This window comes from Urocitellus parryii, chromosome 1, assembly GCF_045843805.1.
Source record: "Urocitellus parryii isolate mUroPar1 chromosome 1, mUroPar1.hap1, whole genome shotgun sequence".
In the NCBI taxonomy this organism is placed as follows: domain Eukaryota; kingdom Metazoa; phylum Chordata; class Mammalia; order Rodentia; family Sciuridae; genus Urocitellus; species Urocitellus parryii.
This window is the reverse complement of record NC_135531.1, coordinates 220,679,330-220,700,575: the sequence shown is the minus strand read 5'-3', so window position 1 is coordinate 220,700,575 and position 21,246 is coordinate 220,679,330. Positions and strand designations below refer to the sequence as shown.

The following is a 21,246-nucleotide window of genomic DNA, read 5'->3' as shown; positions in this document are numbered from 1 at the left end:
TATTTTATCTGAGTACCTGGAAGTATTAAAGTCTTCATAAATAAAAGGTTGATTACTAAATTATCAGCCTTTAACCAGGTGCTTCCAAGATCCACTGTTTCCCCAAGAATCATTTCTCCAATTTAGACTATTTGCATGGAAGTTCTGAATATCCAGCAGGGGGCGCCCTCTAAGAAGACTGGTAGGAAGCATTGTAATGCTACTATTTGTTTTGGAATCCAACTAGTTACTTATGTCATTTCTGAACATTCATTCCAAATATATGCTGTGTCTAAAATGTATTTTAATGACTATGTAAAAACTTAAATGTCATCTAGAATTGCAATATTGTTAATGAGCTTGGCACAGTCAGCCTTGTATCTAAATAATTTGTAAAGAATTTTAAGAGTAGCTATTTTAAAATACTACTTTTGGGATTAATCTCTCTCTCTCTCTCTCTCTCTCTCTCTCTCTCTCTCTCACACGCACACACACACACACACACACACACACACAACTTGGCTAATTTGGAGATTATAATTATAAAAGAACATTCTTATATTCCATTAAGCTGAAGAGTAAAGAATTCAGAATCTAACAAATTCTTTTGACCATGGCTTTATTATGTGTTGGCTCTAAAAATTGGTGGTCTTACTGAATCCTGCAGTTTCCTATAATCATAATTGGTTTAGCAGAGTGCCTACATTGCTAATCTCTCTCATTTCTATGTTGATTAAGCCTCTCCTAATGGATTTAGTGCATACAGAGAAAAGCAAAAGAAATTATACAGCCAGAGAATTTAAATGAACCATATATGAGACCAAGGAGGGCAGCATGCAAACCCACATTATTAAAATTTGAAATTAATTCCCAACCTTCCTGAGGAGAATAGCTATAGGTTAAGTGATAATGATGACAATAATAACACATTTATACAGTGCCTTCTGGCTTACACATAAATTATCTCCTTGATTTCTCACTAAGACCCTATGTGGTAGATGATTATTCCCATTTTCCAGTTAAGGAAACTGAAGCTCAAAAAGGGGTTAAAATAGTAGTTCAAGTTCATGCAACCAATATATAGCAGAACTGAAGCTTTAATTCAGATGATCTGAATTTGATTTGCAGTGTATTTGTCTTCTTTGGACTTTATTCCACTGCCTAATGGTATTCTTGCTTCGCAAATGTAAGAAGAGGGTTTGGACCAATGGCAAGCACATTTTCTAATACAGAATCAAGAAAAGCAGCTTACATTAGCTGAGAAGCTGCGGCAGTCACCCCTGGAAACAGCTGCCTGGTACTTCGCCATCCTCTTCTTTAGGGAGACCACCTCCTGCAGATCCGAAACACCCTCACTCCCCTCAGCACGGTCTTCTGCAGGCTTAGTAGGGCCAACAGTCACTGAAAACAAATGTAGAATCCTTAGTTATGTGTCAGGCTTGAAAAGAACATAGCATTACCTTACATACAGTGAAGGCATTTAAAATACTTGGCTTGGGCTGGTGATGTGGCTCAAGCGGTAGCGCGCTCGCCTGGCATGCATGCGGCCCGGGTTCGATCCTCAGCACCACATACCAACAAAGATGTTGTGTCCGCCGAGAACTAAAAGATAGGTATTGAAAAAGTCTCTCTCTCTCTCTCCTCTCTCACTCTCTCTTTAAAAAAAAAATACTTGGCTTCACAAAACACATTGCAATGTCACAATATTTTTAATATTTCATGGTCAACCTCTTCAAGTTTCAAGCAATGCTACAAAATGCCTGAATAGTAGTATATGCTTTTATAAGCATAAAGAAATACTACCCCTTCCTCCTTCTCCTTTATTTATTTTGAAGATAAGTGTGTGTGTGTGTGTGTATTTAATAATTGATGTTTCTCCAGCACTGTGTTGTATTTATGCTAAATGCTATAAGAGCATTATCTCGTTTACTCCTCTAATGACCTAGTGAGGTAAGTGCTATTATTTTCTAAAATTTATATATGAGAAAATAGAATTTTATAGCAGTTAAAAAACTTTCCTAGGATCACATTATTCATAAGTGGCAGACTTGAAGATGTTTAGACTAAATCTTTAGCAAGTCTAAAAATTGCTCTTTGCTTCTGTCCTCACCCCTCAACCCTCAAGGAGATACATCTAGCTAAAATATGCACGTGCTGTGAGAATTATAGACTGTAGAGTTTTTTTTTTTATTCATAGAGAAGTGTGTTACATAAGAAAAAAGTAATAGTATCATTAGAAACAGCTTTGTCTGTCACCCATTTCAGAGTCTGATATTTAATGCAGGGCAGTAGCAATCACTGGAAACAGCACAAGACTGATGGCAGGACCACAGAATGACAGGTGAGAGAAACAGAAAGATCTAGAGATCAGCTGGTCGAACTGAATCTAACCAAATCCTTTTAGGCATAAGGAAACATATACCTAAATATTTCCTTAAGTGAAAGGCACATGAAGACCCTCATATTTGGCATATGTGCCAGAGCTGATCTTATTGGATCTAGTGCTCTTGGGTATGCTGATACCCTGCTTGATGGTTTATTATTTACTCGTAGGTGCTTTTGATTTCAAAACCATTTCAAGGGCTCTTTTTGAGACTAGTGAACTGAATGAGGTATATAAATGTGTATATGCATATATGTGCCTGTATATGGTATGTATGTACATATATACACATATGGGTGCATGTTCTGTGTTTATGTATATTCATCTCTCATTTATGCAGCCCTTCCTTTTACTCTGAGGGCTGGAAGCTTCTGGGACTCAACAGGAGGGGCTTTTTGATGTACTTCATTATTTCTGTTGGTTTGATGTCATGATGAACCAAGGTCCAAACAACCTCAGATAACAGCGAAGCCAATCTTTCCTTTCCCTGTTTCTCCTTAGCCTTTGGCTTCCACATTGATGCATCTGCATGGGCTCACTCTTGTCCAGTGAGTAAGGTCCACAGAACAGGGTAGAGGAGAGTGTGGCTGTGGAGTTGCTAATCAAGACCTCCAGAGACCAAGCAGGAAGCAGGTCTGATTTTATTGTGTAGTAACCATGTATATATTCTCAGGCAGTAGCTAAGCAGATTACAGGAAGCCACCAATGCAATTTCTGCTAATTGTCCTTGCAGGGCCAATTAAGGAGTGGGCTGTGGAGCAAGTGCAGGGACTGCTCCACATGGCCTCATGCCCAGGGCTATGCCTATGGGGTAAGTGGCCTGCTGCTCAGAGGCCCAACATGAGGGGAGTGGCCTGCCACTCTGACGCCCTTAACACATGCCATGAATGCAGTACTCCATGCACTTGTTGAATTTGTAATCCTTTTAATTGGTGTCTTCAAGGTTTAGGTAGACAGTGGTGGTTAAAATAGCTCCTATGGCTCAGAAAAAATAAAAACATAATTTGAGGTTTGACTCCCTGAGTATTTGGTGTTCTCTAGAGACTTCTTAGTTAAATAAACATTTTCATATTTTAATTAAAATTGTAGAAATATATTTAACATGCTATCAAAATACAAAATATAAAGGAATAACAAGTTCTATTATATCAATATTGTTCATATAAAACTGATATGTTCATAAAATTGTCAGCTGTCTTTGAAATTCACCTGTTACCTAAATCCTCATATTCAAATACAAGTCCATTCCTCCAGTCAATTCTGATCAAAAAGCAATTCCTACCAATTGCTGAAAGTCTTTTATATACTAAAGGAAAAAGTATCATGATTATCCCCATGTGGATTATTTGTCTTCACAGATGCATTCAGTTTATGAATGTACTGTACTATTTTTACTTCATTGAGAATGAACACTATGAAATTTTTTTCACATTAAATATACATCACTTTGTATACTATTTACATATGTTGTCATTCTTTTATTATTAATAGAAACTCAACCTATTTGTTTTTGGTAAAATTTATAGATAGTACTTAATTTTCAAGTGTTCAATTCTTTTTTTTAAAGAGAGAGAGAATTTTTAATATTTATTTTTTAGTTTTTGGTGGACACAACATCTTTATTTTATTTTTATGTGGTGCTGAGGATCGAACCCAGGATCTGGCGCATGCCAGGTGAGCGAGCTACTGCTTGAGCCACATCCCCAACCCCAACTATTCAATTCTTATCACATTTCAACCTACTGAAATATTCCCAAGAAATTGGTGGCATGAGTATTAAGAGATTTAGATTCCATTGTTCAATACCTTTTCATGCAGATCATGAAATAGACACTTCATTCTCTCTCTCTCTCACTCTTTCCCACATCAGTAACAACATACTCAGGTTCGGGGGTGTAGTAGAAAAATCACTGTGAGTCAATTGGCTGTATTCCATGTTGTTTTCTGAGTCTCCTCAGTCAATGTCTGTCAATATTTTATTGGGAAAACAAGGTGATGCTTCTTGCTTAGTATATGATAATGCATTGCACCCATACACTCCTAACTTGGTGCTGATAACACCTGATATAAATTTCCAGGGTTGGCAAGACATCCAGACATCCTTTTCCTTAGGGATGTGTGGGGAAGAAAAGAGTGGCAGGAAGCATCTGAACTCATAATACCTTATTTCAAAAGACTTTATGCAATTGAATTTGGAGAGCAGTATAAAATGAGTTCTGAATATTTTTTAAGGAGAAAGGAGACAGATGAACAAATAAAGATGCTTGTTGTCATATTGTATTCCTGGAAAAATAGGCAATGAGGAAGCTGATCAGTATGCAGATAGGACAGGGAAGGAACAGACTGAAAGGCTAAAGTGCTCTATGAAAAAGAGAAAGGGAAAAGTAAAATTTCAGATGTCTGTTTCTATTAGAAAGCATTATAAATATTAATATCACAAAATGATTTTGTTAGAAGGTTTCTGTCCCTGGGGTTTACAGGTAATTCATTGTGAAGATGAGTAAACAAAAATCCAAGAAATGTAGTGAATCTTCCTGAATCTCCAGAGTTAATGGCATAGCTGTGTTTGGAATTAATCACACACTAAATAAAGAAAGCTTTTATTTGTTTGCTTATGTAAACATAATTGCCAATCCCCAAAACATATTAATTCTTTGTGTAATAAAATAAATCCAATAAAGGAGAAATAGCATAAAGAGAAGTACTTTGAAAGAAGTACTGAATAAGGTGTATACATATTTACATAATAAAAGTACAATCTGTTATCATGACTACTATTAGATAAGGAATATAGCAATGTCTTCTATAAGGCTTCTGAGATTCTTAGGGAAAAACTTACATTGTAATATTTGTAGTATAAAAATTATATAACAGATAAATCCCACTTATGTCTATATTATTTTCTGAAATCACAAGACACTGCAGGACACTGTAGGACTAGAGTTGTGTTTTCTAAAGTCCCAAATATATGATTTTCTTCTACAGTTTTTGAAAACAAACTAAATCAAACAATACATTTGACCAATATTACAGAAATTTGTTATGCCTTCCTGTATTCTATTTTTTATCGAGAGTTCATGTTTAAAGCATCTTTAAAAAATACAGTGGTACAATGTTTATAAGCAAAATACTCCTTCTTTCTTAACCAATTGTTCACATATCTTCAATCTGCCACAGAAGAGATTGTGTGGTCACTTTTATGGGTTTCCTTGGAAGTGATAAATAGCTCTTATACATTAAAGACAGAAAACAATGAGGAATAATCAATGTAATCAATGCACCCTGAGATTTTCTCCAGCTTTTACAAGTTCTATTACCAAAGAAAGAAAATTTAGGAGTATGCAATGATGCATATTAGGAGACCTTTTAAAAGGGACAGTCATGTATCTATTAATAACCATCCTAATCTAGCTGTTCAGGAGATTCGGAATTCAGTAGTTTATAAAAATGACATGCTCATACCATATTAAGCAATAACAAGCCTATTTGTATATCACATCCAACAACTATCTAAAAATATGAAATCAATTATAAATATGATTTTAAAATTTTTGGAATCACAATTTGGAAATCAAAGTCAATAGCTTGATACATGGAGGTAAGGTCAGTGTATTGCCCCCCAAATACTGTCAGAGGCATAAAAATGTCCAAGCAGAAGATACCTAATATGGCAAGGTTCATGAGGCCAAGTGGTTTGTCACTCTGTAACTTTTAAGTTAGTTTTCATCTCAGCACATTTTCTAAATTCAAATATTTCTTATTGCTTTTAGACTGTGGGAGGCACATTTCCAAACTATATATATGGATAAAGTTATATGAAAAGAATGACTATATAACAACACAATGGATGTTATTGGTTGAAAGATAAATATTCAATACTAGGTGGTTTAAAACTGGCTTGCTCAAATAATGTTTAAATTTGTGTGAATAACCTCATTTCTTTCCCGGTTTCCTTATGAATGTTGACTATGCAAAAGTCTAAAAAATGAAGTAGAAAGTACTTTGAGCTTTTTATTTTATTAGGAGACGACTTGCAATGTCTGAGGAAGTTGATGTTAACTGTCTCTTATTTATAGAAGAGAACTAGCTGAGGTGTAATCAGAGGACGAGAGCTGTGGAGATGAGAAAAGAACTAGGGACAGTAAGATATTTACAAGAATTAAAATGCATATGGAAGGTAGAGAACAGAACAAAGTCCAGGCTACAAGCATTTCAATGTGAGAGGAAGTGGACAGAACAAATATGATTATGACAAAAGAATTATATTGTTGAAAATGATTCTTTATAGATTGAAATTATTTATCATAATCCAGAAATAAAGTTAAATAATGTAAGTAAATAAACTTAAATATTCAATGGCAAGTCCTGGTGAATATTTCAAGTTCAAAATAATAAAAATTCTACCATTATCTAGCAAATGAAGAGTACTGTGATGAGGAAACAAAATCCAGACATTCCTAGACACTTCCTTTACAACACTGAACACTAAAGGTAATTAGAGAACCTGGTATTGGTTACTTAAATTTGAATTCTGTGAAGCAAAGAGTTTATATGAATCCAAATAGACCTCCTTAAGAGAAGGCAGCAAAAATGTTGAGAGCCACAGCCTAGTCGGGATGGCGCCTATTATTTTGCCAAAAGGAATGGTTGAGAGGTGATGCCAGCAAGCCATTAAGATGATGGTAATTAAGTTAAGCTGTGTATAATTACTGTGACTGGATAACGCTGGATTAAAACAGGCTGTGTATTTAGTTGTATATAGACCCCTGCTGTCCGGCAATAGGGTGGCTCCTGCTGCCTGGAGCGCCTGCTACTTTTGAGTTCTCTAGGGAGTTCCCATTGAGTTCCGTTGGAGCCCCGGTGGAGCCCCTGTGGAGAGCAGAGAGAGTTCCTGGGGAGTGCGAGTGGAGTGCTGGTAGAGTTTGGGCAATAAAGGAGTTCCTGTTTAAACCTACAAGTGCCTCTTGGCTGCTTGGTTATTTTTTGCCCAGCCAGACTGTGGCACAAAAAGTCAAACACAGGCCATGTAATAGCAAAACAGGCAAAAAGAAAACAAAGGCTCTTAAAATATAATATTTCAACATGAAGGTCGATCCTAAAACAAATGTGTTTGCTAACCATAGTGATCATAGGCCAAACTTCCCATACTATATGATATGGGCAAGAAAAAAGGCCTAAATCACAGAATTTGAAAAGGAAATATTGGGAGAATGTACCAGGCAAACTGTCTCTGCTTCCTGATTATCATGCCCTGAGCTGCTTTCCTCCATCATACTCTTCCACCATGATATTCTACCTCATCTCTGGCACAGAGCAATGGTCGTGGCTGTCTATGGACTGAGACCTCTGAAAATGTGAGCACCGAATAGACTTTTCCTCTTCTAAAATTGTTCTTGTCAGGTCTTTTGATTGCAGCATTGGAAAAGCTGACTAAAACAATTACAACTTTCCAGGGGAAAGTTCCCCAAATTGTTCTCTGTTCATGTAGAAAATAAACCCAAAGAAGCTCCAGTATCAAGACTATTACTTCATGTGACCCCGGCTCCAAGTGTTGCTTTAAAAACCCATTAATTACTGGCTCATACTGATACTGAAAATATAAAAGAAACAAATAAAATTGGGAAGTTAAAAAATTATCAGGAAAATATAAATGAAGAAAAGTCATCATGGCAATATTCTTTTCAGGTCAAGTATTTTTTTTAATATCTATTTTTTAGTTTTCAGTGGACACAACATCTTTTGTTTGTATGTGGTGCTGAGGATTGAACCTGGGCCGCATGCATGCCAGGCGAGAGCGCTACCACTTGAGCCACATCCCCAGCCCCAGGCCAAGTAATTATATATATAAAAAAATATTAAATGAGATAGGAGGGAATTCTACTGGAAACAGATACCATTCCACTATGAAGATGTAGCAATGGTAGACCACTACATGCTAATTAGTGCAGTACAGAAACAGAATGATCATTAGCAATAGAGAAAAAATTTGTGGGTGACTAACATCTAGTTCCATTTTTCCAGATAAACTTTTCGAAAATAAATGATGGAGATTTTGTAATTAATATGATTTATTTAATATATTTATTCTTTCTAATTAAACAAACATTGTAAAAAAAAACCCATAAGACATATTTACTGTCCTTCAGAGTTTTTAGCTGAGCTGGAGAGAAACAGGACGTTATAGACCAATATATTTCTGGGTTCAGACCCGGTGAGTTGGGAGTCTACAGGGAGGACACAATCCCTCTGGGATGTCAATGGGGCAGGTGTCAGGGAAAGCATCCAGAAAGATAAGACATCTGCATTGAATCATGGAGTTGGCTATGTGAATATGTATGTGTAAGAGCAAAAGATGCAGAAAGGATGAAATTGCAGCATTACCAAGAAATTGGATAGGGAAAATTGGGTAATGATTTTAAGGAAAAGATAAAGAGATATATGAGCAAATGGAGTTGCTCATGGATAGTACATTGCAAATGTAGGAAAAGGGGAGGGAAATTGATGAAAATCTTACAAAAATATTTAAACATATATAGATAATCATAGAATATGAGTAGTTGATAAAACTATTTCAACTAGGTTTTCTTACTATAAAAATTCAAAATAGAAGTTTTTTTTTAAAAAAAAAACAAAATAGGAGAAAAGGAAAACTGGAATAAAACAATTATAATAAATAGGCATAAATGTTAATTTTCCATGGACACTGACAGATCAGAAAAAATACTAACATTATGGAAATATGGATAATGGACTTGAAAGAATGATTTATAAGTGAAAAATCATAGCAAATGTGTAGGAAGTTCTTTCTATGTGTCAGACATTAATCCATTTAATGATCTCAATCACCCTATGAGTTAGAGACTATTTTGACTTTTCATCTTCACTTTAAAATTAAGAAAACAGAGATGCTGCCCCAACTCAGGTGACTGCTGAGCTTCAGCCCAGGAAGGAAAGTCAGGCAGTCTGGCTCCAGGTGCTATGGCTTAACCACCATTCTATGCTACCTCTAAAGAAGCACAAGTACCACCCTCCACGCCCCCACCCCCCAAATCACCCTCCACAGTTAACAAATGAAGGGAAATTCAGACAAAAAGAGATGCCTTTTTCTGTTGTGAACTGACTCAAATTATATATGCTATGAAAAATTTAAATTCCTAAATGGCTAATCCAGTGTATAATTATGACTCAAAAGAAATTCTAAGTTTTAATGGCAATATAAGCTGTTTGGCAGAATAACTATAATTTATTTCTTATTTCAAATTTTCTGAAAGCAATTCAAGAAACCTTTATTTAGTCCCAGTTAAGAAACAGGCAGAAAGCACTGGCAAGCCCTATGGGAGCCTGCAAAACTGAAGAAAGCCTAGATGTCATTTTCAGGAAGGCAAGCCCACTTTCAGTGACACAGCAACAGCCTTGCTATTTTATTCTGGATGTGTTATGAAGAAGTCAACGGTTTAGTACTCAGAAAATTGATTTAGAATTAAATTGGGAGAGAGATGAATTAAATTTTATCATACCTAAATATATGACCTATGTTTGGATTTGTGTGCAGGCTATCATACCAACAGACATATCATAGGATCAGAGCCATTAGCAGGAATAATTTTTTTTTCTATAATTCTTAATATTTGCATATCCCTCAGCTAATAAGTAGATTCATTCCTTTTAAACATTCAAAGTGTTGCTGCCAAGTCAAATTTGTAATCAATTTGAGTTTTATATATTCTTATCCTCATTCGAATATTATAAAACCAAGAAATAGATGGAGAATAAAATGAAAGAGCAAATGCACAGCACAGTCTTTGCATAATTCACAAACCTTAAAAACATGGAGAGGAAGGACAAAGGAACAAAAGGGGTGGAAGGGAATGCCATCATAGTGCAACAGCTATTTTGTGGCATCCTCCAGCATAGGATCAGAGTCTGTTTCTTAAACTGACCTCCCCATGATCCTGTTCCCTGCAAAGTATTGTGTCACCACATGTGCATGTACCACCTGTCACTATCCCCAAATTCATTCATTCATCTGATTACTGTGCTATGCTTTCTTCATTAATAAAGCATATCTCTCATGGTAAAAAGAATTAGTTGTTGCTTCTTTACTCTTTCCTAGCAGGTACTCTTCCAGTTTACCAGATACTAGAAGAGATTCTGTATATTCCATTGTCTAGATTCAGCATTGTGGTAAACAGAAAATCAGTTCCCCAAAAGATGATTATATCCTAAATCCTGGAACCTATGAGTGTTACCTTATATGGCAAAACGGATTTTGAAGATATGAAGAAGTTAAGCATTTTGAGATGGATTTTCCAGGTGGGCTCACTGTAATCACTGGGTCCTCATAAATGAAAGAGAGAGGCAGGACAAGTAGACAGTGAGGATGGGAAAATGATGACAGAAGTAGGAGAAAGGCGTATTCTATACTGCTGGGCTTAAAGGTAGAAATAATTCTGGAATCTTCTGGGAGCTAGAAAAGGCAAGGTGACAGATTCTTCTGTAGAGCTGGAAAGAGCACGGCCCAGACAGCATCTTAATTTTGGTGTAGTAAAAACCCAGATTTGACTTTGACCCTCCCAAGCTGTAGTATAAATTTGTGTTGATTTAATCTTCTGTGTTTGTGGTAAATTGCTGCCGTCGCAAATAGGAAACTGTACACATACAGTAGCTGCCCAAGTCAGAAATCACAACACACTAGGTTCTTCTTAAGGCATATTTTAGTTCTAGCTCTTGCAAATCACACAGACACATGTACAGTAACTACTGGATGATGAAACATCTTTGAAGTTACTCTTTGTGCCTGAAAGAAGAAATATCCACCTATTTATATAAATAAGATTGAAGTTAAGTGTCCATTTAGGTTCTAATCTAACAGAATTGCCATTCTGAATTGTAATTAGTTCTTGTTGTATAGACTTGTCATCTGTTATCATCTCACAGGAAGTACTTCTGGTGATAGTGCAGTAATGAATGAAAAGATTTTAATCAGAAATTTGATTATAATTAGTATAAAAATATTGCCAATTTGGACATACTTGGAAATTTAATCAGACTGCTATTAAATGGTTTTATTAATTGCTTAGGCTGGAGAATTGGCCAATTTAAAAAAATCAATAATTGAATAAAAAGATTTAAGTTTCATTGAAATAGTCAAATAAATTAGAACCATTAAATGCCTGTAGGTGATGCATATTTTTATAGCATAAGTCTCTTCTTGGCCATTTCCCTATATAATCAGACATATCACACTATAATAATTATAGCTATCAGTTAATGAGTATCTATTATTCATTAATAATTTTACATGTATTATACCATTTATTCTCATAACTACCATATCTGGGAGGTGGTACATTCCCATTTTACTGATGAAGACGTAATGATCAAAAGATAAAATCAAATAGAAAGTATCTATAACGCACTAATTAAAATACTATAAATAAAATGAAGATGGTTACAATAGAGGAAGATGAACAGGGAGAGGGAAAGGGAGAGTACTGGGAACTGAAGTAGAGCAAATTATATTGCATGCTTGTATAATTATGTCAAAATGAGCCCCAATATTATATAAATATAGTTCATTAATAAAAAATATAAAAAAGAAAGTGACAGTCTGAAGGTATTTCTGCATACAAGTTAATTTAGCTCCACAAGTCTCTTATATTTTCACTAGAATCTAACATTTCTATTTACGAGTAACATTTTAATTAAAGTCATGAATTCTCCTTTCTGCTTCCTAAATATCTGCATATAAATCCTTCCTAGACATTGATTTCAGTGAAATCTAGTGATACATCAAATGGAAACCAATTCAGTGAACTTCTATAGCTCTAAGTGGTCCTTTTTTTTATTCTTATAAGCTTGAGTTTAGAGTTAGAAATCAAAGTAAATTGTTCAGCTCTATTGCTTTGGTCATTATAGAGATCAAACTTTTAAAAGGGTAAGTTATAGATCCAAGTGACCAGAGAAAGGAATGAACTTTACTGCAAGAGATGGAAAATGCAAGATCAGGGCTACTGCTCTCATGTGCTAGTGATCTCGTTTTCTCAACAGTTTGGGAAATGGTAACACGCTTCCATCAAGTTCCCCTGGTGTAAATCTGCCCCTGGTATACACTCTTCTCTTAAGGCTTTAATGATACATTCAGCGAACATCTACTTTCCACTTACTGTTGGCTAGTGACCGTGCTCAGAGCCAGGGACAATTTAATCACCATTATAATAATTCAGTCATGTTCCACTTAAAAAGGGGAGGGAAAAAAAGTATCAGAGATCCTCCAGAAATATGGTATTCTAAGAAGTATTGATCTGGCCTTATCTCTAAAACCAGAATTAAAACAGTTTGTATGATTTTATTTCTGACTTCCCACCCAAATTAGTTCCTAGATGGCTGCTCTTCTAAGGGAGCCAGCTGCTCTGAAGGCAATGCAACTGGGACTGTATGCATGTGGGGTATCTTGAGGAACTTGGTGGCACACACTGCATCTCCCTTCTGTCCCCTCAAGTTACACTTATTTGCATAAGGATGAAAACAGGTTAAATGAATAAAGCCCCATCACACACTAAGGAATTAAAATGTGGCATGTAGCCTAACAGTGGCTAATTTTTTTTCTCTAGTTTTCCTCATTTAACCCAGGCAGTGAATAGTTCCCTCTGCTGTTTCCCCCAACATATAAAAATTATTTTAATTTTTAAATATTTTAAATTCTAAATTATTTTAAAATTACTTAAAAATTGAGTAATATGCTTTATAATTAGAAATTATAAGTAATATTATTTCTAACACAAATAAATTGTTGCCTGTGAAGAATGTAGGAAATCTCATGAGAGTAAAGAGCTGTACATAGTAAGTGGCACAAAGCAAGAAATGTATGCTTTCATCAACTTCCAACCCCTCTTTAGGTGTTATGGGGCACTGTATCTATTTTTATGCAGAGAAAAATTTCATGGATGGGGAATCAGAAAATAAGAAAAGTTGTGATATTTCTCCAAATCTCAAAACTAGTAAGCATCAAAGATAAGACTTGACTCTGATCCATCTGAACTTAGAACTTTCTCTCCTCTAAAGAGTCTCTTCCTAAGCCAACTTTCCAACATAATGTCTGGAAGAAGGAGAACACAGTATGAAACAACAGATAATTTCTAAATGAGATGGGAGCAAGGAAGTTAGCCTAGTCCTACCCATGTGGCTGTGGTATTGAGAAAAAGAAAAGAGAAAAAAAAATACTAAGCCAACATATTTGATATTTAAAATGTTGTTTTAATGGTGGTTTGGCACTTGACAATGAACCACCAGTTTTTCAAGAGCAAGCAACAGGAGAGTCCTCTGAAAGGGTGAAGTATGAAATTGCCTGATGACACCACACTTTAGGGGTGGACAGATCTTTTCTTTTTTCCTCCAAATGATTCTTCATATTTTCTCCTGCTTTGTGTACTTTAGGTTCAAACATAAAACTATCACTCAAAAAAAAAATTGTTCTTTTTTTTTCCTCTGGAGCCTTTGATCAGGGTCTTGGTACAATAAACCTTTTCCTGAACCAGTCCAGGTAATGATGACTGGGCACTCCTCCAAGTCTCTGCTGTCCCCCTGATTACTTACCAAAGAGAAAAAGAAGGAATCTGCATCCCTCATTTATGATCTTGAGCACTGGTTACCCATGTGCTGCAAACTTCATGTTGTAAAGAAAATATACTCCTAAATAAAGAGGTGATACATTTGGCTAGTTTTTAATTGTGTTCTTTCTATTTGCAGTTTTTAATTTAAATTGATTTATATCATGTTCTTTGTCTAAAGTCGCTAATTCTAGAAATCCCAAAATTTCATATCCATCTATATTAGTCTACAATTTGTTGAATTGCTGCCTTTTTAGTATAATTTCTTTTTCTCCCCCTTGGTTTCTGAAAATATTGCTTTGCTTTGCTTTCTTTTTCCTTTTTTTTCTCCTTCCTTCCTTCCTTCCTTCCTTCCTTCCTTCCTTCCTTCCTTCCTTCCTTCCGTCTTTCCCAGAGCTTCATTTCTGCTTTTCCCCAATTTCCCTGCGATTCTCAGACCTCCAAATGCTCCTTTCTGTATGTCATAGTTTCTAAGGGGCATTGCCCTGGAGGGAGAATTCCATCTTATTTCTGTTTCCCAACCTTGGCCATGAAGACTTGAGCATGAGGAAGCAAACATGCTCACTCCCTCAGCGATGGAGAGACCACTGGCAAGGTCAATTTAAGACCAATAGCAAATGTGCATGCTTCTGAAAGACTGGACAAAATGCTTACCAACATGCCTAAAGCCCCCAGGGCTTCCAGAATACACAAAAAGTGATCTCATTGTGAGACAGGATCAAGCCATTGGCAGATGGAAATAACCCATGTATATTAGCTTATAGAACCTTCGCTCTGTCTTTTCCTAAAATGGTCAGCTTTTGTCTTTCATAGACTTTGTCAAGTTTCATATAAAACTAGTTCATGTGTACTGAACTGCTTTGTTAAGTTTAAAGCATGCTGTTAGTATTTAACACATCAGAAATAAGTATTAGTTATGTAATTGAGATGAACCTTTAATAATTTGCAGCTTTGAAAAATAGCTTCCTGGCATGCCCATCTTTAAGTTGTTGGAGTGTAGGCAGAAGTAGGAAAGCTAATTATTTACTGATATTACTTTAAATAATTTCTGCTCTGGAAGCATTCTGGAGCAACCAGAATTTGGATTTGTTTCTCAGTTTCCCAGTTCTTCACTCTCTTCCAAACTTTCACCTCTCTGTTAGCATCAGAAATTTATTCTGACAAAAGGATATTAAAAGAAAGCCCCAGTCCTCTGATTCTCTCACCAACTTAGACAAAGAGGCAGCAGCAGCAGCTTTTCTTCTGCTGATCACACTTTTCCTTTGAATAATAAATGTATTTAAATCAATCCAATTTTGTCTTAGAGAAAACCAGTTCCTGAATTTGAACAAATTCTTTTAATGATCTTAAGTAACTCTTTACTTAAAATGTTTTCTCTGCCTAAGTCCCCAAACTGCATTTTTACTTTGATATTTCTTTACTTTTGAACTTAATAGCTAGTAGGCTTAGTCAAAGAAGGGAAACCATAAGAATTCCACATACTTTACGGAACACTATCTGGAAAAACTAAGCTAATCAAGGAGAAAAGTAGATCCTTACATAATGCACATTACTTGGTAAACAACTGCCTCTTTTGGAAGTAAATTTATTCTTTCAAAGTGGAGATAAACTTTGAAAAATTGTAAAGCCTTAAACACATTCAAAACAATACCATCTTTAACCATTCAATTTCAGGTGATAAGATGAAACTACTAATGGCAAGAAGAAATATTAAGCTCCTTGGGGGACACTATTTTTCTTACCCAAACTGTAGGTTTCCTCTACTGTATTCTAAAATAAAAAAAAAATAATTGGCATTTTATTTAAATGTTTGTATGGTCAAGATAGCTTTCTGATTACTGTCCCCAATCATTAGAAGAGACACTGGATAGCATTATATATGTTCCAAACAAGACTTTTAAGTTTTAGACCAAGGATGTTTATAAATTAAACCTGTAATAATTTTAATGTATCAAAACTGAATAAATCAGGTCTGGGTGACTCTCCTTGCCACATTAACATGACCTAAATATCCTTTGCATAAAAGTACAGCATGTAATTTCAAAGGAAAAAGATGATGTCAGATTCCTAATGATATCTGGCACTAGAAACAGTCCAAAGAGTGGAAGTAATTTAATAGTCTTCCCTGCTTATGATATCCATGGACTGGATGGTTAGTAAGCACCATCCCTAAATGTATTTACAGTTATTTATCTTTAAAAATGTGGCCTTGGCATTTGTTTCTTTTGCCTCAAATCCAAAAGCTAATCCTGTAAGTTTATGTTGCTTATTCCATTCCTGTTTCTAAAGGGTGAAATCTGAAAATCAGCCTTTGAAGTTAAGCATCTTTGTTTTTGAAGTTATTTTAAAAAGTTTAGACATTTAATTATAACTGCAGATTATTGGCCAATTTCCAGTGACTCAGCATTCGTGAGTTTCTATCTCCAGATCAAGGAGCCTTCATGGGAATATATAAATCAATGGTTCCAGACAAGGTGTATCTAAGGTCATCATTTTACATGATGGCAACACACACCTGAGGTTGGCCAATACATAGTGGCCAGAGAGTCTCCTATAGGCCCTCAGTTGAGGGTGGGAGAAATACAAAGCATTTCTAAGAACTACATGTGTATAGTTGCCCTACTAGGGATAGGGAGAGCCTTCCCTGATATTTTTGCACAACTGGTTATTACATTTTTATTATTTACCTAGAACTAAAATTCCTAAATTTCCAAGAAGCAAATTGATATTTTAGATTAAAGTGGCCAGATTCAAGAGCAGTTAACACTTAACAAAATGATGACTTATACATAGTGGGTGTACATTAAATATTTATTGAATGAATTTGTTTTCAAATAATATTGGAAAATCCAAAATCCATATTTTAATGGTTCCCGTTGACATATTTTCTTAACTTCTCTCTTCTAGTCTTTTTTTTTTTTTTTTTTGGTAAAGCGTAGAAAACAAATTTTAAATTCTGCAACAGAATTTATTAAGTAACACAGAGAAGTTATTTGAAAGTTGGAATTAGAGCTTCTAGGAGACAGCAAAAATAAATGCCTTGACTGTGAACCTGTGAGTTTCCCACAATGAAAACCAGCTCATCACCCAAAATGATCAGCAGGACACCACATGAGCAGGTAAAAATTAGAACTGTGCAAAAATGTTTGCTTGGAAAGTGAACCAGTCAACTTTAGGCTTTCTGCCAAGTTTAATTTCTGCCAGAAATTCTCCTGTTATTACATAGTTACAGAATTCAATTAGAAAAGTGTTAAAGGTAAAAAATTTCAAATACATTCTTGACCTCATCACATTTCAGTGCAAAAGAAGTTCACTTGCCTCCTCAGCCCAGTTTTCTGATACACACAGAAAACATAAGCACTAGTACATGCATAGAAGTACACACACACACACACACACACACACACACACACATTTTTCTTTGGAAGACTATACAATCAGAAGCAGTGTCCCTCTTGTTTTGTGAGACCTCAATAGGTTTTCATTGTGTCCCCATGCACTCTTGAGTTGGAAGCCTGCCAAGGAGTGCAGATGTAGTATAAAGCCCTAGGTCCCATTTGCCAGCAGTGAAGGGCCCCAGGAAAGTGTCATAAACTCACCAAACTGACACTTGGTTGCCAGAAGACAGGGCATCACAGAGGGAGGAATTCAAAATGCTGATGCTTTGTAGCACTGTCTGCAGGAATCCTTAGAATATCTTTACCCTGAGTTTGAAGTTGGTGAGTGGCTGAGACCAGACACAACACACATCTATTGTGACTGGCCTTCTGAAACACACAACTCCTGGTACCCAACCATGAATAGTCCCTGGGGCTGCATCCCCAGTGTTCCTTTTCATTTTATAGCACGTACTCCATCGGCTCTGTTTCACCCAGTGTATATTTCTGGTAGCTTGGTGTTAATCTTATGGTGTGAGAACTTTTAAAATTCAACATGGATTGTTTTTCTTAATATAGGCGGCAAACACATTTTTTCATTCTCAAATTTCTCATTTGTCTATTAAAATAGAGAACATCTGGAGTTTTCAGGAATAATGAGAATATTACAATATGAGTCACTTAAAAGAGAAGAAAATGATCGCTGAGTGCTGAGTGCCCACATAGGTGCAAACCTGTGAACCTTTTCCAACACATGTGCAGCAGCAGCAGCTGAGAATGGAACAACAATAGCATAGCATGGGAAAAGATTGAATTGGTGTTTAGTGAGGTGAATTTAGCCCAAAATGTGAGGGCAATGGAGACAGGGTCAATGGAAATGATGCTGTTGTTGCTGACAGTCAAGCCCAGGCCGAGTGGGCATGGGGTCTAGCACAGTTCTTTTAAGCTCCCAAAACCACCCCTAAAATCTGAAGTAAAAAATTTCCAAGACATCTGAATGGATCTTGGCCTCCTTTGGGAGATGGATGCCCTAGTCTACTACAGGTTCCAGCGTACCTTGTCCCTTTACTTGGGATCTTATGTTTTGCGTTCTTATTTACCATTTATCTTCATCCCAGAACCTTGAACATTGTACCATCTCAATGGCTCATTATCATTTGCTTTCTCTTCAACTTATAGATTCTTCTTTGCCTTTTCTACTTTAGGTCCTCATGATAAAGTCTGGTCCACTAGCCTCATGGGTCAGGGCCTGCCTCCTAGTGAGAGTCAGCTCCATGTTCACTGGGCCACTATGAGTAGATTCAAGACAGAGCAAGATGAGGCAGACAGTGGTGGAAGGGGCTGCAGGCCCATGCTGGGAATGTAGAGAGAATACTGAGGGCAAGGAACACTTTCCATTAGAAAGGAAGAATGGAAGACATATTAAGAAGAAAAGCTGTGATCAGAGGGCAAGAGCTAGGTCAAAGTAGGCTGTGAGCAAAGATAAGAGACTAGAGTCATTAGGGTTGAGGTGGTTGAAGAATTCAGTTTCTTGAGATAATGTGATGCAGACAACGTCAAGAGGAACTGAAAGTTCACATGTTTAAAGTGCTTTCTATTACTCCAAAGAGGACAGAAATTTAGTCTGAGTGAAGAGGGAATCTATGAAAGGTAAGGATGCCTTTAACAACAGAACAACCTGTTAAATCAGAATTGCAATTTTCTTTCCTACATAGTTTTTCATGTGTTGGTATTTTGAATGTTCAGCATACAGAGTAACTTCGTACTTTATAGTCTTATCTTGTGCCTGGCAATACATTAATAATGATGACCAGGTCACTTTAACTTCATGTAATAATTACATAATATTAGTGATATTAAACAAAATATTACACAGAACTTACTATGTGCCAGGTACTAAAGTTTAGTCACCTTACATATTGCAAATTTATTTAATCCTATGAAAACAAACCTATGAGATAAACACTATTAATGTTTCTATTTTCACATGAGGAAATAAGGCAGTTTTTCATTTTCCCAAGGTCAACAAGTAGGTAAGTGTAAGAGCCAGAATTCAGACTCAGGCAGCTGGTTCCAAAGTCTGTTCCACCCATTAGTGTTAACCTGACAGCATCACTGGCTTCCCAGTGAAGTGTATGTGGAGCCCATCTGGAACCTCTTCTGGCCCTGGGAGATGATGTTTTTGTGATTCTGGTAAACTAAAAGAGCTTCATATATTTCAACATGGTCATATTTCTGGGCTCAGGGAAGATATTCCAGAGGTCTTTCATAGAAATGAAATAAAAACGAAGGAAATTTTAGAAAGAAAGGAAAGGAGAGAAGGGAAGAGAGAATGAGAGGTAGGGAGAGGGGAAACACAGTACATCATTTATGAAATTTTTCAAATTTCCAGGATTTCTCCAAATGTAAAGATGGCATCAGTAACAAAATTTTAGACTTCAATCCTGGAACTCCTTTTAGACATCTACCCCTAGAAAAAGGAAACTTTTTACTATTAATATTATTGATATTTAGCTTTTTAGTTTCTCAATACAAATATTTACAAATTTTTTTGTAAAGTTTTCTATTCATAATAACATGAAAGAATAAAAGCAGGGTCACTATGATTAATACTGTGGATATTGGCTGTTATTTGAGGACTACCATCATTCTTTGAATATCCAAATGAACCTTGAGAATAGGAAATTATATGAATGCTTCAGTCATGCTAAGCTTTATAGGAAGGCCAATGCATATGCACATGTAGGCACACTTAAATATACATATCTGTGTGTATATGTGAGAACAATTGATCATGACTGAAATAAATGGTGTGTGATGACATAGTCTAGAAGCTGTACACAGTTGGGTTGAAATGATGAGGTAAGTGAAAGAGGTAAGAATTAAAGCTTGAGTTAATGTGTTGCTTCTATTTAGAGGATGTGGTATTGGCAATTATAAAGAAATAGTTTTGAATTGACAACTGCAGTAGACCCACTAGGTCTTTTGAAAAATAAAAAGGTATATCTTGGATACAACAACGTGACCCATCATCCCTAAAGAAAGTGGGCACAGTAAAACAGCATGTCCCTGATTGCCATCTTTCTGTTTCCAAAAATGTATCCAAGTCAAGAGAACAATAAGAGCAGGCCAGGGCCAGAAAATCTAGATACACATTAGCTTGTATACTTCCTCCATGCACACTGGGAACTAGCGCAGGTCAGTGGTATCTGTATAAAGCTACTTTCTTGCATGAACAAGGACAGTTGCTCTTTGGGATGTTGGTCATGTAAGCAAACTAAGCAAGCTGTTGCTGAGATGTCACTGCTCCTGCAGCCTAACATAAAATGCCTCTCTGAGTTTGGAAGGGTGCAAAGTTGAGGGCACTGTGGAAAGGTTATGTGTCACTTATTTAGCCCATCACAAGTGGACAAAATGTCATGAGGGAGAGGAGGAGATGCTTAGCAAAGCACCTTGAGGGACAGAGGTGCTACCTGTTCAGCTTATTGTCATTGCACTCTTCTTGGAGCACTGGCTGGTTGGTCTCTTGTAAGCTTTCCCCAGTGAATCATGACTTGCATGCTGTTTCCAGGCACTTTCTTTGGCCTTTTGCAACCTGCTCTACTACCCTGTCACAACTGGGCTGTTGGATGTGACACATGTCTTCCAAACTTCATTTCTCTGAAATTTTACAGAGGCAAAAATGTGGGTGTTATCCAACTCTGGATGATGAGGGGATGATGAATCTTGAAAGTATTTCCACTCTCAATGAGTCAGTGATTGACAGCATACTTGTATAGTTCCATTCCTAAAAATAAATATTTCCTAGGGCCCAGAGGAGTAGCATATTTTCTATTACAGAAGTCAAGCCCTAATGAAGTCTCATTTCCACTCTGGCACCCTGGGATGGTGCAGAGGA

General features: G+C 36.3%; 1 protein-coding gene across 3 annotated transcripts in view; it reads right to left on the bottom strand.

The window, feature by feature from the left end:
- LOC113183310 (xin actin-binding repeat-containing protein 2) overlaps positions 1-21,246 on the bottom strand; it is a 75,323-nt gene that overhangs the window by 48,575 nt on the left and 5,502 nt on the right. For 2 of the 3 annotated variants that reach the window (XM_026389599.2, XM_026389597.2), the window contains exon 2: positions 1,232-1,380. The exons of the other annotated variant lie outside the window; for it this stretch is intronic. In XM_026389599.2, coding sequence (XP_026245384.2) covers positions 1,232-1,288 — 57 coding nt within the window. In that variant the 5' untranslated portion in view covers positions 1,289-1,380. The remainder of the gene's footprint in view (positions 1-1,231; positions 1,381-21,246) is intronic. 3 annotated transcript variants of the gene reach the window in all.